We start from the raw sequence: 18,079 nt of genomic DNA on the forward strand, positions 1-18,079 counted from the left end.
AATATGTAAACTCAAAGATTTTTAACATAACAAAAAAAACTTATCTAGTTTCATTTTTTTCTCATGGTTTTTAAAACAGTCAGTGCTCTACAATCTATGTAATATTTAACTTGGAGCATACTCTTAAGGATTATGGACAAAATGAATATAATTATCCTTTTAAAAGTATAAAAATGAGATATAAAAAGAGATTTCAGACTTGTTCTTTATTTTGAGAAGTTTCTGTCCTTCAATGAGAAGCCTAATTGCTTGGTTTGTAGTTCTTAAGATTACAAGAAGTATAATCCTTTTTATGGACAGTGCACTTGTCTCAAGAGCATTAACTGATTAAAAATATTAAGGAATGAGAATTAAAGAGGTAAAGGCTGTATGAGATACCAGTTATCTTGAAGTCTGTTGCTACCCACACCAAATATTTTGCATCAGTAATAGCCTATAACAATTCATTCATTAATTTTTACTCAAAATATCACTAACTCAGTTGAGCTTTTTGAATTTGTTTTTTTTAATCCAGACTTTTCCAAAGAATAGTGTACTGCATTGATAAAGTCATGTAGAAATAGAAACAAAGGCAAAAAAAACCCCCCAGAAAAACTATATGTTAATGTTGATGTCCTCTATTTGTAATTTTTTAAATGTTTTTAGTTTATATTAAATTATTTTACACCATATGGTGACTCATTCTTCATTGTTAAACCTGTCTTTTTCTTTTTTTTTATTAGTCTTTATGAAAGACTTGTTAGCCTGTAAATCAGATTTCAGCTGAGGGCTCTCTACCTTTTAAAATAACATAAACTTGACATGAACATCTCTAGTCCATATAAAGTGGGAATTCAAAACTTCCACCCAACTTCTGAAAACTCTTTAAGATTTAAATACTCATGACTACTTTCAGTTTTGTTTTCCCCTTTTTCCTAAAGTCTTGAATTCGCTTTGACCTCACTCACACTGGTCATCCTCTTTTCTCTAACATACAGTTGCCCCTTGATCTACCAGGGTAAGGGCACTAGCCCCACATAGCTATAATTTGTCAGCCTTCTACATACACAGATTCCCATCAATGGATGGAAAATACTGGCAGCCCTGCAGGTAGCAGTAGTTGTATCACATTCAAAAGGCAAGAGCCAGTTCAGCCCAGTGTCATGGCTTAGTGGTTGAGTGTCACCCTATGAACCAGGAGATCATGTTTCATTCCGGGTCAGGGCACATGCTTGGGTTGCAGGCTCAATCTCCAGTATGGGGAGTGCAGGAGGCAGCCAGGCAGGCGATCAATGATTCTCTCTCCTCATGGATGTTTCTATCTCTCTCTCCTTCTCCCTTCCTCTCTGAAATCATTAAAATATTTTTAAAAAACCAACAAAATCTTTCATGAAATCCTAACATTAAATTCCTTTGCCTGCCCTAACCGGTTTGGCTCAGTGGATAGAGTGTCGGCTTGCGGACTGAAGGGTCCCAGGTTCGATTCCGGTCAAGGGCATGTACCTTGGTTGCGGGCATATCCCCAGTAAGGGGTGTGCAGGAGGCAGCTGATTGATGTTTCTCTCTCATCGATGTTTCTAACTCTCTATCCCTCTCCCCTCCTCTCTGTAAAAAATCAATAAAATATTTTTTAAAAAATTCCTTTGCCTATATTTGTGAATCTGACATCTTTTCATTGTGAGAATATTTATAAACCAAGAAAAACATATTTGGAAACCAGACATTGGATATTTTTAACTTGTTTATTTTCACACTTTCTGCAATGAGAGATATAATTTTTATAACTAGAATATGATATTTATATACCATATATACACATGTATAATATCAAGTTTACATTTAGATATTTAGCCTTATTTCTTCATAGTTATAAATAGGAACATAAACCATGTGTGCATTTAATGTCAGGAGTGAAAGATGAGAATTTATGAAATTGGGACAGAAGGAAAAAGAAAGGAAAGGATGAATAAAGTGCTAAGTACAACATAGGACAATGCATACACATCAACATGTGTTGAATTTATTATTGATACACATTAAAATCGTCATTAAAATTATTAAACATATTTCAGGAGAAATAGTGAAGCTAATTTTCTACTTATGGAAATTCTTTTCATTTGCCTTTATATTCATGCAAATACTAAAGCTATTTATATTTTGTATCTTAAACTTTTTAACAATAATACATGTAGATGCCCTAACCGGTTTGGCTCAGTGGATAGAGCATCAGCCTGTGGACTCAAGGGTCCCAGGTTTGATTCTGGTCAAGGGCATGTACCTTGGTTGCGGGCACATCCCCAGTGGGGAGTGTGCAGGAGGCAGCTGATCGATGTTTCTCTCTCATCGATGTTTCTAGCTCTCTATCCCTCTCTCTTCCTCTCTGTAAAGAATCAATAAAATATATTTTAAAAAAAATAATACATGTAGAAATATTTTTGTAAGATTTTATTGATTATCAGGCCTTGATTATACACTTAAATGATCTCATCTTCCTACCAAACAGACAACAAATAAGCTTTGAGATAGGTATTATTATTTTTTATATTGAGTCAGACACAGGTAGAAGTTGGTTAAGTATCTTACCTTCACCACAATCATATTTGTGAGTAATGCAGCCTTTATTGATTTTCTTGGGGAAAAGGAAAGTGAGTTTCTATCTCACAAAGCACTGCATATCATTTGAAAAATTCTATTAGATATGTTTCTTTTCCATAATATCTTTTCTCAGTCTCCTAGATGTTGAGTTGCTTGTCTCTCTTCCTTGATCACTCTCTCAACTTCTTATTTTATACTTTCATTTTTTATTACCAGTTCCTAATAGCTTTCTAGCTTTAGACTGACTTATACCCATTACCCTTCTGTCCACAAGCTAGTAGGACATCTGCTTTTAAATATTGTATCCAGTTATGTGCAAGTAATTATCAGGTTGATCAGTGACTAGGTTTTATTTTTTAAGGATATTTTTCTTGATTTCAGAGAGAAAGGGAGAGGGAGGGAGAGATAGAATCATCAATGATGAGAGAGAATCATTGATTGGCTGCCTCCTGCATGCCCCGACTGCAACCTGGGCAGGTGCTCTGTCCAGGAATTGAACTGTGAACTCCTAGTTCATAATTCACTAGGTTTTAAAACAATGAAATACATAGTTCAGCCCTGCAGGAGTAGCTCAGTTGGGTGGAATGTCCTTTCAATGAAAGGTTGTGGTTTTGATTCCCAGTCAGGGCACATATGAAAGGCAATTGATCGATGTTTCTCTCTCTCTCTCTCTCTCTCTCTCTCTCTCTCTCTCTCTCTCCATCCCTTCCTCTTTCTAAGCATGTCCTCTTGGAAAGATTTAAAAAGAAATACAAAGTTCAACTGCCAGGTTTCACTCTTCACAGAAATTGGAGGAATAAATTAAATTACACATAATATTTTGCCATAACATGTTCAAAATCCAAAAACAAAATTTATTAAATCAGAGTGGTTAAAGGATCCAAATATTTTAAGACTTCTCTGAAAACAATGCAAACTTATCACAATATTATTGACTATATTCCCCCTCACCTTTTTTGCCATCCCCCACTACACCCATCTGGTAACCATTCTCTTTGGTCTCTGTTTCTATGAGTGCGTTTTTGTTTGGTTTTGTTTGTTCATTTGTTTTGTTTTTTAGATTCCATATATAAGTAAAACCATACAGTATTTGCCTTTCTCTATCTGACTTATTTCACTTAGAATAATATCCCTAGGTCCATACATGTTGTTGCAAATGGCAAGATTTCATTCTTTTCCATGCTGAGTAATATCCAGCATGTTCTTTATTCATTCACCTATTAATGGATGCCTAGATTGCTTACATATCTTGGCTATTGTAAATAATGCTTCAGTGAACATAGGAGTGCATATATCTTTTCAAATTAGTGTTTTTTCCCTTTGGCTAAACACCCAGATGAGGGATTGCTGGGTCATATGAAAGATCTATTTTTAGTGTTTTGAGAAATCTCCGTACTCTTTTCTATACTGGCAGCACCAACTGTCAATCCCACCACAATGCACATGGTTTCTCTTTTCTCTACATCCTCACTTACATGTGCTTTTTAACATTTTTATTGTTGTCACTTTTACATATGTCCCCAATTCTCCCTGTTCTTTATCCACCTTCACCCAGCCTCCCCTTCTTTTCCTCTGGCCATCAACCATACTATTGTGTGTGTCTATGAGTTATGCCTATATGTTCTTTGGTTAATCCCTTCACCTTCTTTCATCCAGCCAACATGTTCTTTGTTGACTTTTTGATGATAGCCACTCAGACTGTGTGAGGTGATATTTCACTGTGGTTTTGATTGCATTCCCCTGATGATTAGTGATGTTGAACATCTTTTTACATGTCTATCGGCCATTTCTCTAGTTCTCAGAGGTTATGTTTTAGCAAAAATGGTACCTACAGCCCAAGATCTGAATGCTTGGTGGGCTCCTTGCTGTTGGGTTATTGTTATTCGTTGGAATTCCCATGCAACAGAGAAAAATGCATTTATAAAAATAGTCTTAAATTGACATTTTGTATTCCAGTACATTAACATGTAATTTTTCTTCTCTTATACCACATTTGTATCTCTTTACCTCAGCACTGAGAAATCTGACTCCAACAATCTATTTACTTGTCAATTACTCAATTCTACAACACACACACACAGAATATTTTTAATGGTAATTATTACACTCCCATTATTATTTTTAAAAATCTACTAAATGCAGTTCAAAAAACTTTTTGCAGTATTTGTACTACTGATGATCAATTATCAAAATACTATCTTGAACAATTACTTGTATCAATTCTTTATTCTTCTCATAGGTATTGATTTATTTTGTAACTAGAGTCCTGGTGCATGAAAATCGTGCACGGAAGCGGGGGTCCCCCAGCCTGGCCTGCACCCTCTCCAATGTGGGACCCCTCGAAGATGTCTAACTGCCTCTTACAATCCGGGATCGCTGGCTCCTAACTGCTCACCTGCCTGCCTGCCTGATCGCACTTTACCACCTCTGCCTGCCTGCTGATCACTCCTAACTGCTCCCCTATCAGCCTGATGGCCCCTAACTGCTCCCCTGTTGGCCTCATTCCTCTAACCACCTCTGACTCACCCTGTACCAGAGACCCAGGATTCCCTCCTCTGGCCGCCGCAGTAGGGGACTGTGGGCAGGCGGCTCTGCCAGGGCCACAGCAGCAACGCCGGGACCGCAGGGCAGGCTGCTTGTCCCTCTCTCATGCCCAGGCGCAGGCACAGCCACTGGCTCCCAGGACCTCAGGGCGGGCAGCCCAGCCACTGGTGCCAGGGACTATGGAGTGGGCAGCTTGTCCCTCTCCAGGGCCGCAGCTGGCTGGTCCCCATTCCTCTCTCATGAGCTCATTTGTGCCTGAATGGTCCCCATTCCTCTCTCCCCAGTGTTGAGTGTCTGAGCCTGTACTGTGTGACAGCGTGAGGGTGAAGACCATTGCCATATTAGCTCTTTATTACATAGGATTATGTTCACTTACATAGAGGTCTTTCCCATTCTTGCTCATTTAATTTTGTCTGTGGAATATGTGAAACAATAAGGATATTTTAAAAGTTAAAACTATTCAAATAGGTATACTTAAAATGTACCACTTATATTTTTACTACATTAATTTCTCACTCTTCATGCCTGAGTGCATAGTTTGATTATAGAAGCTTTATATTATACTTTAATATCTCTATGGTTAGCCCTCTCATATTGCTTGTTTTCCAAGATGACTTAATTATTACTGCATGCTTGATTTTCCATATAACATTTAGTATTGATTTTAGTGTTAGTGTTCTTCCACTTGACCCAAATGATCAAGAACTTCTAATGCTACTTGAAGTGTCAATGACTAACAGGGATGCTGCATGGCACTTGTGCTTTGCCACTATTGGAAGATTCATAGCAGATTCACCCATCACTATGGAGCAACATATTACAGATATGCACTCTTCTTTTGAACAGCACCTTCTGGCTTACGACTGGCACCTAGTAGAGACTAAAGGTCAAACCATAGGACATCATCAATTCATGATGAGGTTTGAGCTTGCTATAATGAACTGAATGTTATTGGACCCTCTGAGTTATAACGCTGGTCATTCTATCATAGCAGCAACCTATCATCAAAGGGAGATAGTCCTTGAGAGAGCAGATTTGAGCGGGTCCAGGAGGCTTATGAACAGATGATTCAGACTCCTTTAAAACGAATTTCTCCTGATTTACATTCTCTTCCTCTATCCACATATATGGCCTTATTAGGAGTGCCTCATAACAAGGTAACCGATAAATACAAGTATATACTTAGTCGCGGGTGTTCGGTATAATATGCTAGTATCCAGTCAAAAGTGAGTGATTGAAAAAATAAAATATAAGTGATGTATACATTATTTTTTAAAAGCTAGTATAGCTATATCAATAGTCAATGTAGATGTTACTGATAAAAGTGCACTTCAGAAGGAGAGAAACTGGTGTTTTTTCATAATGATAAGATAGGTTATGGTCACTAAAAGTATATAACAGTTTTAAATTTGTGTTTGCACAAAAACAGTGTTAATATTTTTTAAAATAAAAAAATGACATAACTACAAGGAGAAACCACTCCATAGCTGCATAAGGAGATTTCAATAACTCAGTAATGATAAAAACAATAAAAATACAAATTAAATCATATGGGTATTAAACTTAACCTAGTTGACTTATATAGAACACTGCACTCAACTATCATTACTTATAAATTCCAAATGTACAAGGAACATTTGCAAATCTCTGACCATCCTCTAGGCCATAAAGAGATTCAACTAATTTAGAAAGATTTAGGGTAAAGAAAATATGTTTTATGACACTATAAAAGGATTTTTTGAAAATTTTGTGCTTCATATAACCTATTTACAGTAGCAGATTGAAGCCAATACAGCTTGTGGCCCCTCTCCCAGGAAGAAAACATGAGTGGAACCTGAGTCCAATGTTTGGGCTTTTCAGTGGCTGTTCTAGGACTGGTGTCCCTTTAGCCTGTCTTGGAGCCCTCATGGGACCTGACATACTCAGGATGCCTGAAAGCTGCTGAGAACATACTGAGCTGGGTGGCATGCCATTGCTTCAAGGAGCTGAGTTACAGCAGACTGAAACAGAGAGAGCAAGAGATTAGGAGCGTCATCTTTTTTTTTATATGGGCAAGATATTCTAATTAAGAATCTCCAAACACAAGTCTGAGATGCTTCATCCTCAGAAAAGGTTAGAGAGGCCCCCAGAATCTCTAGGTGGACTGAATAGTGATGGTCTTCCCGTGTATGAATCCTGTTTTAAAAGACTAGGAGAGGTGGTTACTTTTTCAAATGTGTAGATAAGTGTCCCAATCAAAGAAACAAAACAAATCTCCATTAAATGGACCCTAAAAAATGGAGGAAAATGAACACCTAACAAATAATTCAAAATAACTGTCATAAAGCTGCTGAGTGAGTTCAGGACAGCAACATGTGTTTTAGTTGTTTTGCATCTATTCTGAATGTTTTTAATGAAAATATTCTCTAAAATGCTAGAAACATAGAAATTCTATAAATAACACTTAACATTGTGATTTCTACTTATCTTGAAAATATGAAGTAATTTTCAGAAAGTATAAAGCACTGCATTTAAAGTGCAATGCACAAGTATATATTACCTCTTCGGACCTCATTTAATGTACAATAATATCAGAACATTTAGATCCATTAAATGTTAAAATTATCAGTCTCTTAATAATACACAAGAAGTTACACATTAATTTGGAAACTCTACTTTTAATATACAATGTGATATTATATGCATCTTTTAGGGACTGATATTAACAGAATTAGACCTATTTTTTTTTCACATTACACTCTAGAATACTAATATATCATTTCATATCCAGAACATTCAGTAGAAGAAATAAGCTTAAGTATATCTTTTAAAAAGTCAATTAAAAATGTATTGGAGAAACAATATGGAAGTGGGAGAAATGGGAAAATATTAACTATAAAATGGCATATGAAGAGACTTTGAAAAAAATGCACACTTACATAGATGTTTAGGAATTTCAAGATTTCACTTAATTGCTCTTTGAGAGTGCCCTTTATTTCTGACAAAATAAAAAATCATTTATTTGTAGAAAATACTACTTTATGGACCATGTCTTTGAAGGCTTGCCTTACTTGCTGGTTTCTCAGGGTATAAATGAAGGGGTTGATCATAGGGGCAACAGAGGTATTGAGAATAGCTACTCCTTTGATCAATGATGCCTTTTCTTTTGCAGAGGGATTAGCATACATGAATATACAGCTTCCATAAGAAATGGAAATGACAATCATATGAGAGGAACAAGTGGAGAAAGCCTTTTTCCTCTGACTGGCAGATGGGATTCTCAAAATAGTCCTGATAATGTACACATACGATAAAATCACCAAACCCAAGGTGAATAGCAAAGTAACCAAAGCAAAGTAAAAACCAATTGTTTCTAGGAGCCATGTATCTGAGCAAGATAGTTGTAAAAGGGGGAAATAGTCACATACAAAGTGATCAATGATATTGGAAGCACAGTAATCCAGCTGGAGGAGAAGCATAAGGGGAGGGAAAATGGTCAGAAACCCTCCCAGCCACGCACACAGCACAAGCAGGGTGCAGAGTTTCCTGTTCATGATGATTGTATAATGCAGGGGCTTGCAGATGGCCACATAGCGGTCATAGGACATGGCAGTTAGAAGGTAAAATTCAGTCACCCCCATGAAAATAAAGAAAAATAGTTGGGCTGCACAGTTATTATAGGAAATAGTCTTATCCCTGGTGATAATTGCCCCCAGAAATCTAGGGATACATACAGTTGTAAATGAGATTTCTAAGAAAGAGAAGTTCCGGAGGAAGAAGTACATAGGCGTCTGCAGATGGGAGTCCACCAAGGTTAGGGTGATGATAGTCAGGTTTCCAGCGACACTTAGTACATATGTGATAAATAAAAGAAGAAAAATAACAATCTGAAGGTCAAAATCATCAGAAAGACCTAAGAGGACAAACTCTGTGACCACTGTGTGGTTCATTTCTCTGTCTCTCTCTACATATACTTTTAAAGATATTTAGGTGGGAAAAGTATTAAAGAGAGGAGATGAGAGATATGATTCATCGTGATCAATATCATCATCACTAAATTCTAAAAGATTTTTATAATCTGTGCTGATTTTATTTTCTTTTGGGTGTCTTGTTTGCATTATGTCTTAATACACATTTATGAGTTCTGCTTTATGTACTAGTTCTCTTATTTTAAATCTAGCAGAAGTTAGGAATGATTCATACAATAAATCACATCATTGAGAGATGGTAAACAAAATTAATACTTTTTGCAAATCTTACATTTTTCTTGAACCAATCGTATGAAATATGCATCTTCCTTTTTTCCTGTCATGTATTTATTAGAGGACACTGCCACCTAAAAACAGAAAAGAATGATCTTAATTCTAGCAAATGTAAAAGTGAAACTTTGAAAACTAAAAGAACATCCTCTTACATTTTCTATAAGAAATCAATTAATAATTTTCTTAGAAAATAATTTTTACTTTAAATTATTATTTTATTACATTATTAATTTTATCTTTAACATTAATATTTATAGTGTAATTATCAAGATAATATGAGAACATCCTGAACATATTACGTAATAATATGTATATTTTCTTTAAGATAGAATAGGCAACCTAATTATTGTGTTTAACAAATAGTGAACATTTCACTTATTAGTTTTTCTTATAATTCCATAAAAATCATTAATCTTTGACATCTTCTATGACTTTATAGAAATGTATATAGGGGAGATTTGTATTTTTTTAGCTTAAAGGAATATGCAGTATTTATTTTTCATTTTGCACAGCAGCACATATTGGAAACATACTACTTGCCTCAGATCTTAGGAGCTCTGTCAGTCAGATTGTAGCCCAGTGAATTTTCCCTTTGAACATCATTTTTCTGAGCTATTAAAGTTTCTGAAAAAAAGTTTTATTCTTTTGTAATTTGGCCCCACATTTGTCTTTTAAATGAGACCTCTGATCCATAAGGGTATTTTAGAACTAAATACAAAATCACTCCCCACTCATCCTAACCTACTCAGTTAATTCTCAGCTAGCTGGATAGACCATGCTGTAAATCAGTTTTGCTAAAATTGTGACAGTTACCTCCTTCATATTTTAGATAGTCAAATTTCTGCCACGAAGGATAGAATGTAAAGCCATCACTTCTCTGCCAGGCACTAGCAAATTTCTAAGCAAACTTTATTTTATCTTTTTCTCCATTTAATGACGGCTCAAAGGAAATAGCTCAGCAAGTAGAAACGGAAAGTCAGAAACCTTAAGATGTGGAAATATACAACAGTCCTCTTCAATAATGTTGATCTAGAAGTTTAAGAAAGCAACATTTAAAAAGAGAACAGAGAGCCCTGGTTAGTGCTTCTCAGTGGTTAGAGTGATGGCCTGAGCACCAAAGGGTTGCAGGTTTGATTCCCAGTAAAGAGCACGAACCTGGGTGGTGGGTTTGCTCCCTGCCCATGGTTGGAATGCATTCAGGAGGCAACCAGTTGGCGTGTCTCTCTCAACTCACCTTCCCTCCCTTCCACTTTCTCTGAAAAGCAATGGAATAAATATCCTCAAGTGAAGATTAACAAAAAAGAAAAATAATACTTTAGAAAAAAGAGAATTGAGAGAGATATGACAACATTGGGTATTACGAGTATATATTCTTAAACTAGGATCTGGCTTCTAGTGGCACTGTAGTTCAAATATTTCAAGTCCACTGTCTTGACCTCAGAAGAAAGTTATGCATTAATCTCTTGGGAACAAGACAAAGTCCAGGCCACATCTTGGCTACATTATAGACCATGAGGGATTTCTGGAAGTTCTCCTTGGATTTATTAATAGCCTAACTCTTCTCTTAGTGAATGGTTATGTTCATCTTTGTATCCCACAGAGGACCTAAAATATTGACTTTCACAAAATAATTACTTCCATTAATCACAATTGTTTGCTATTTTATGAGTAATAAATAGTTGTGAACTCCACTTGCTTACAAAAATATAACTATTTATATTTAATAATCTTGAAATATAAAAGTTTTCTATATATACCCTTTTATTTATTTATCTTTTGGCTTTTTTTAGTGTTGAGGCAGCAAGAAACAATATTATTTTATAATTCTAAGTTAAATAATAACTATTATAATACACATATTGTGCTCACAATTATTTTCTCACAATTTTTAATGTGATTACATAGGCTAACTAAATTAACCTTCATTATAAACAGCAATAATTAATTGCAGTGTCAATTTTGTCCATCACTTTTCTCATCTCGGTCTTTACATTTATTTATCATATTTTTAACATTTTAATGAGACATATTACAAAATATTCTTTTTGTTTAATTGAAATTCTGTTTAGTGAATTATTAATTGTTTTTTAGTTAATATTATTTATTTGGTAAAACACAATGAATATTTTATTTTAAGCTGAATAATCATTTTTATTATTCTTCATGTTTACAAAATATTTTAATAATTATATAAATTAATAATACATATTGTATAATTTAATGTTATATATTTTAAAAATAACTAAACATGCATTTAATGTAAGAAATACAGTAGTGAATTTATATAACCAAATAATAATACAGCCATCAATGTAGAACTAAATCATGGCTGAACATGTCTGCTTGAGAATTACTTATTGGAAGAGAGGAACTAGAAGAGAGTGTGTAGAAAATAGAAGAAAAATATAACTCAAATCTATGACAGTGCATGTGTGTTATGTGCCATTAAGTTAGCTCAGACTCTGAGTAACCTTATGAATGAATAATATCTACCATGCATGCCCTGTCCTCAATAGCCCCACTCAGCTCCTGTGGACTCATGCCTTTGGAGTCAATTAACCTCATATTTGTTCTTCCTCTTTTCCTGCTGCCTTTTTGTTTGTTTATTTTGTTTCTGACAATTTGATTATAGTGTGTTTAAGTCTGAATACCTTTAGCAAATTTCAAGTATATAGTACAATTATTAGTAACTATAGATACTATGTAGTACATTAGATCTCCAGAACTTATGCATCTCACATAATTGATCCTCTCTTCCCCTTGACTAACATCTCTCTGTTATCAATTATCATTCTACTCTCTGAGTTCAAGTTTTTAAGATACCACATATAAGTGAGATCGTGCAGTATTTTTCTGGGTCTTTCATTTGCTATAATGTCTTTCAGTTTCATCGTGTTGTAGCATATGACTGAATTTACTTATTTTTAAGTCCGAATTATATTTTATCATATGTATAAACCATTTTAGTCCATTTATTAGTTGATGGACATAGGTATTTCTATATCTTGTCCTTTATGAATAATGCTGCAATAAAACTGAGGGTGCAGATACCTCTTTGAGATATAATTCCATTGGATACTGGAATTATATACCCAAAAAAGTAAGACTACTGGATCATACCATAATTTTAATTTTTGAGGAACCTTCATACTGTTTTCCATAATGGCTATTTTAATTTACATTCCAACCCCAAATGTTTACGAGGATTCCATTTTCTCCATGACCTTCCTAAAATTCATTTTTTGCATGTGGTGATATCTTACTTTGGTTTTTAACTCTCTATAAAACTTAAATAATTTTGTTTAGATATAAAATAATTTATATGCATACCCAGTTTAAAGCAAATCCAAAACTTCAGAAAAGTGGAATTTGCCTTCTATGGAATTAGAATAAACTTATTCTACATATCTAATGGCTGCTATTTTTTATAGATAATTTATATGGCCATACTCTATTAAAGTGGGGGGGAGGAAAGTACTGTTTCTCAGTTTTTAAATGAAAGCATTTACATTTTCAATAAATTATAAGGTATTTACATTTTTTGACTAGAGAAACTGTAATATAGTTAAGAGAATATCTGTCAAATATAAATAAAAAATAAAATTATATATTCTATGTGTAGTAAATAAAATATCATATAACTATTTTAAAAGTATCTCTGTCATTCCTGGTGATTATTTTTTTTCCTACACAAAACTCAAAATATAATTTTACTTTAAAAATAATTATTATTTAATAAGTTGTAATATTGTATACCTGAAACTAATAGAAACAATGTAAGATTGTGTACCAACTATCCATAAATTAAAAAAAAATAAATTTACTGGATGAAAGAAAGTTAAGGGTTTTGCCAAAGAACATATATGCACAACCCATGGACACAGACAACAGTGTGGTGATGGCCAGAGGAAAGGAGGGACTGGGGGCTGGGTAGAGAGATGGGGGGGGGGATGGAGACATCTGCAACAGTGTCAACAATGAAAATAAAGAAAAAATTTGAAAATAAATAAATTTTAAGAAAGTTGTGATAGTGTTCAGAAGGATGAGAGTCAGAATGACATAAGAAAAATAGTTTAAGTTAAATGGGAAATATATAAAACAAACAGAATTGTTAGAAAAAAAACAAAGAGGACATACAAGGATGACAGTGAGTTTATTGTGATTTGCTGAAGTTTTCATGTTTATATTTTTAAAATTTCCTGCAATGTCCTCAAATTCATTACACCACATTATTTCATTTGCTTGTGAAGAATAGTCTTCCTTGCCATGTCCATGAAGGCTTGCTTGACTTGCTGATTCCTTAAGCTGTAAATAAAGGGGTTCAGCATGGGGGCTACTGAGGTGTTTAGCACAGCAACTCCCTTGCTCAAAGACACCCTCTCCTTTGCTGAAGGTTTGATATACATAAAAATGCAGCTGCCATAAGAGATAGAGATGACAATCATATGAGATGAACACGTAGAAAAGGCCTTTGTCCTCTGGCTAGTTGAGGGAATTCTTAAAATTGTTCTGATGATATATATGTAGGACAGAAATATCAATGCCAGAGTGAACATTAGAGTAAACACAGCACAGGCAAACCCCATTCTCTCTAGGAATTTTGTGTCTGAACAAGAAAGTTGCAGCAGGGGAAAATAATCACAGGTAAAATGATCAATAATATTTGACCTGCAGTAATCGAGGTTTAAGAGCAATATGAGTGCAGGGAAGATGATTAAGAATGAAACTAGCCACGAACAGAAGACAAGGAGTATACAGCTTCTTCGATTCATGATGGTCATGTAATGCAGAGGTTTGCAGATGGCAACATAACGATCATAGGACATGGCAGCCAGAAGGTAAAATTCAGTGACTCCCAAGAGAATGAAAAAAAATAACTGAGCAATGCAATCATTAAAGGAAATGGTTTTATCTCCTGAAATAATAGTGGCCAGGAACTTAGGAATACTGACAGTTGTGAATGAAATCTCTAATAAGGAGAAATTTCTGAGGAAGAAATACATGGGGGTCTGGAGGTGAGAATCCAGCAGGGTAAGGGCTATAATGGTCAGGTTCCCAGTGATGCTCAAAATGTAGGTGATGAGCAGAAAGACAAAGATCACCACCTGAAGCTCTGGGTCATCTGATAGTCCCAGGAGAATAAACTCTCTTACTTCTGTATGGTTTCTCATTCTTCAGTTGCTTGTTTGTTTGTTTGTTTGTTTGTTTTTCTCCTGCCAGATCTATAGGAGAAAGCACAAGGAACAAACCATCAATCATGGATTAACAAATATCCAAGTGTGGAACCAGACTTTGGCTGAAATAGTATGATGTTTCACTTCAGGAGCAATTTAAAGCAAACTGATAATGGCAATTTCTTTTACTGGTGAAAGCTCTTTGGTTAAAGAGGCTTTAAAAAATTCAATATCACAAATCTTGAAGTGGCTGGTCTGGGATTTGTTCCCAGACTTTTCTGACTCCAAATACACCCTGTGAAGTTTCAGAGATGTGTCCACAAAGTTTCTTCCCAATGAGAACCAGCTTTGTGCTATTACTCCAGTCCCTAAATGTTTCCCATTCTGTGTAAAAGTTTAATCATATTGAGAATCCTAAAAAAAAATGAGAAAAATACTGCATTCTTAAGTAAAAAGTGACTTATGTCCTTAGCCATTTGTCAATTTTGTTAACACTCGGCTTTATAAACTACTGCCACATCTCACTGGTAGTCAGAAACACTAATGCCATTGCCACCAGCAACCTGAGATGCTAGGGATAGAGGGGAGAAAGAGGTAGAAAATAATTTAAGTAGAAAACACTTAGATCTGAGGCTGATTACATTTGACTTATTTTATGATATATCAGCATACCTATGTGTCATTTGTATGACCTTTATTCCCATGCAACCTATTTTCTTTTATATTTAAAATCATCATAATAATATTATTGTTATTATTAAAAACGTTCTTTCAGTTAAAGAGTGAGATAAGTGATCTCCAGGAATACTTAGTAACTCCAATAAAGCTGGTCTTAACAGTTTAATTTCTTTATTTGAACTTATTATTTATTTTTTAAATTTTTTATTGATTTTGAGAAAGAGAGAGAGAGAGAAAAAGAGAGAGAGAGAGAGAGATCAGTGGCTTCTTGAACATGTCAGACAGGGGATCGAACCAGCTACCTTTTGATTTATGGGAGGGCACTCCAATCAACTGAGCCACACCGGCCAGTTTGTTGTGTTTTTAAAATATTAAGTTTTAATTTTTTTAAATAACACAAATGATATTACCAAAGATATTTGCATAAGGAATAGTGAAGATATCTAGGCTAAATCCAAGCCACTTACTAGTTCTGAAAATCAGTCCCTCTGTGCTTCTTCTATAAATACAGTTTATTCCTCTGTATACAAGCCTATCTCATAAGGTTATTGTGAACATTAAATGAACTAATATCTGTGAAGCATTTGGAAAAATGTTTACCATTTAATATAAGCCACACAAGTTTTTGTTCAATGAAAAAGATGTTCCCTAACCACTGAGCAGAAAAACTTTGGGCTTAATATGGTGTCCCTGTGTGAAAACCTATATCTAAATTAAATAGTAATGAATGAATTTAGCACCAAGAGCATCACATAGAAACAATGACAAAAATGAGGTGAGTCTCTAATTGTGTACTACCTGTGAGGCATTCTAGGCAAATGAATCTAGTTCTTCCACTTTTTGTGCATGCTACCTCTTCCATCATGGTGTATCTGTCTTCTCCACCCCATCCCCTACCTCCTCTATACAATCCACCTGCCTCCTGTTGAGCTAGAATCTGATCACCACATTTGAGGCATGTCAGATATTTGTAGCATGTCAACATGGCTACCAATGGCCACTTTTTGTTGTTGTTGTTGTTTTTCATCATTAGTAATAGTAACCTTTCTGAGAAAGATTGTGAAGCTTGCATTAAATAAAATAAATGAATGCAGCTAGTATTGTAGGCAGCAAATTTCAGGGAAACCCCAAATCACCTCCTTCCATATTTCCACAATGGGTTGAGTACCCATTGTATGAGTTCTATAATAATCTTATATTTATTCTTCCCAACCCATCACATATACTGTGCTGAAATCTCTTGTGAACTCTTCGCATTTATGAAAGTTAGGACAGTCTTACTTCCAAAGCTATTGCAACACAATCTATTACCCAGTGTAGTCACAGTAAGTTTAAAATAAACACTTTCCTAATTAGTTATTGATGTTGAGTTTGTTACTGAGTCACATATTGCATCTCCATTTTATGTCATTCTAGGCTTTGTATTATGTAAGTAGTATATTTGTTTTACAAAATGTGTTTTCCTACTTTATCTACTTTTTAAGACATAGCCATATGCTTAGCCTAAATTATCTGTATTGAATACATATATAACCAAGGACGTGTAAAGAAAGCTAAATTTTTTCTATATAATTTTAAAGAAAACTTTCTAAAATATTTTTTAAGGCCAGAGAAATTCTATATTACAGGGTACATAAAGTTTGTTCCTCAGAGAGACTGAGATAGAGGCTTAAACTGATTCTATTTATTTCTGGTGTGTTTTGTTGTTGTTTTTAATAATGGCAAATGTTGCAGTGGGTGGAAATACCCCTTACTAATGCAATAAATTTGAAAGTTTAATTGTTTCAACTTTTTCTATGTTAATTGAATTCTCTCTTCTTTGGTTCAACTTCATTAGAGGACGGTCATTGGAAAAAATTTGTAAAGCATATCTCCAAAGCACTGTGCTTTATTGATCATACTGCTCTATTTTTTCTACTTTATGAGTTTAAAGACTTGTTCTCGGTTTAGATCTATACCTTAGAGAAAAGGAAAATTGTTTAATTTGTGTTGTGGGAAACTTCTAGTTTGGTTTCATAATTACTCTAAATTTATATTGGGCACTACTCCATGATTTGGGCTTTGGAACATAACACAGGGTCCTTTAAGAACCTCTCTTGGTCTGAATGAAGCAGACTCCTCAGGAAGACCCAATAAGCGGTCGGAAAGATCATTTAGATCAGCGGTTCTCAACCTGTGGGTCGCGACCCCTTTAGCGGTCTAATGACCCTTTCATAGGGGTGGCCCAAGACCATCCTGCATATCAGATATTTACATTACAATTCATGACAGTAGCAACATTACAGTTATGAAGTAGCAATGAAAATAATTTTATGGTTGGGTCACAACATGAGGAACTGTATTTAAAGGGGCAGAAGGTTGAGAAACACTGATAGATGCTTTTTTTTCTTTTCACAATTACTTTCAATGAGTATTTCCTGGATAAATATGAAAAATTTATATTTCATCATTTTAATAATGATGGGCAGATTCAATTCCCAGCATTCATACCAATGTTCATAGAAACACATCAAGAGAAAGGAGACATCATCAAATCACATTCAATAACAATTTTAGAAATAGTAATACTCATATCTGTAGGGGTTTATGACAAATGTCAAATAACCTCACACTTTCTTTCCTTTTTTTGTTCTTTTTTTCACTCCTCACTTGATATTTTTTCCATTGATTTCTAGAGAGAGTGGAAGGGAGGGAACAGGGGAAGAGAGAGAGAGAAACATTGACATGAGAGAGATACATCCATTGGTTGCCTCCCACACATGCCCCTACTAGGGCTGGTGAACTGAGTACTTGCCCTTGACCAGGAATCAAAACCGCAACCCTTTGATCCACAGGCCGATGCCTTAACCACTGAGCAAAACCGGCCAG

General features: G+C 34.9%; 2 protein-coding genes across 2 annotated transcripts; both read right to left on the minus strand.

The window, feature by feature from the left end:
- Positions 1–8,111: 8,111 nt before the first annotated feature.
- On the minus strand, positions 8,112–9,047 carry LOC102257889 (olfactory receptor 6C3). Its single transcript, XM_005862306.1, has one exon. The coding sequence runs from the start codon at positions 9,045–9,047 to the stop codon at positions 8,112–8,114; it is 936 nt and encodes a 311-aa protein (XP_005862368.1).
- A 4,513-nt stretch (positions 9,048–13,560) lies between these two features.
- On the minus strand, positions 13,561–14,537 carry LOC102258194 (olfactory receptor 6C1). Its single transcript, XM_005862307.2, has one exon. The coding sequence runs from the start codon at positions 14,528–14,530 to the stop codon at positions 13,589–13,591; it is 942 nt and encodes a 313-aa protein (XP_005862369.1). The 5' UTR covers positions 14,531–14,537; the 3' UTR covers positions 13,561–13,588.
- Between the last annotated feature and the right edge of the window lie 3,542 nt (positions 14,538–18,079).

Source organism: Myotis brandtii, unplaced genomic scaffold (assembly GCF_000412655.1).
Source record: "Myotis brandtii unplaced genomic scaffold, ASM41265v1 scaffold1630, whole genome shotgun sequence".
Lineage (NCBI taxonomy): Eukaryota > Metazoa > Chordata > Mammalia > Chiroptera > Vespertilionidae > Myotis > Myotis brandtii.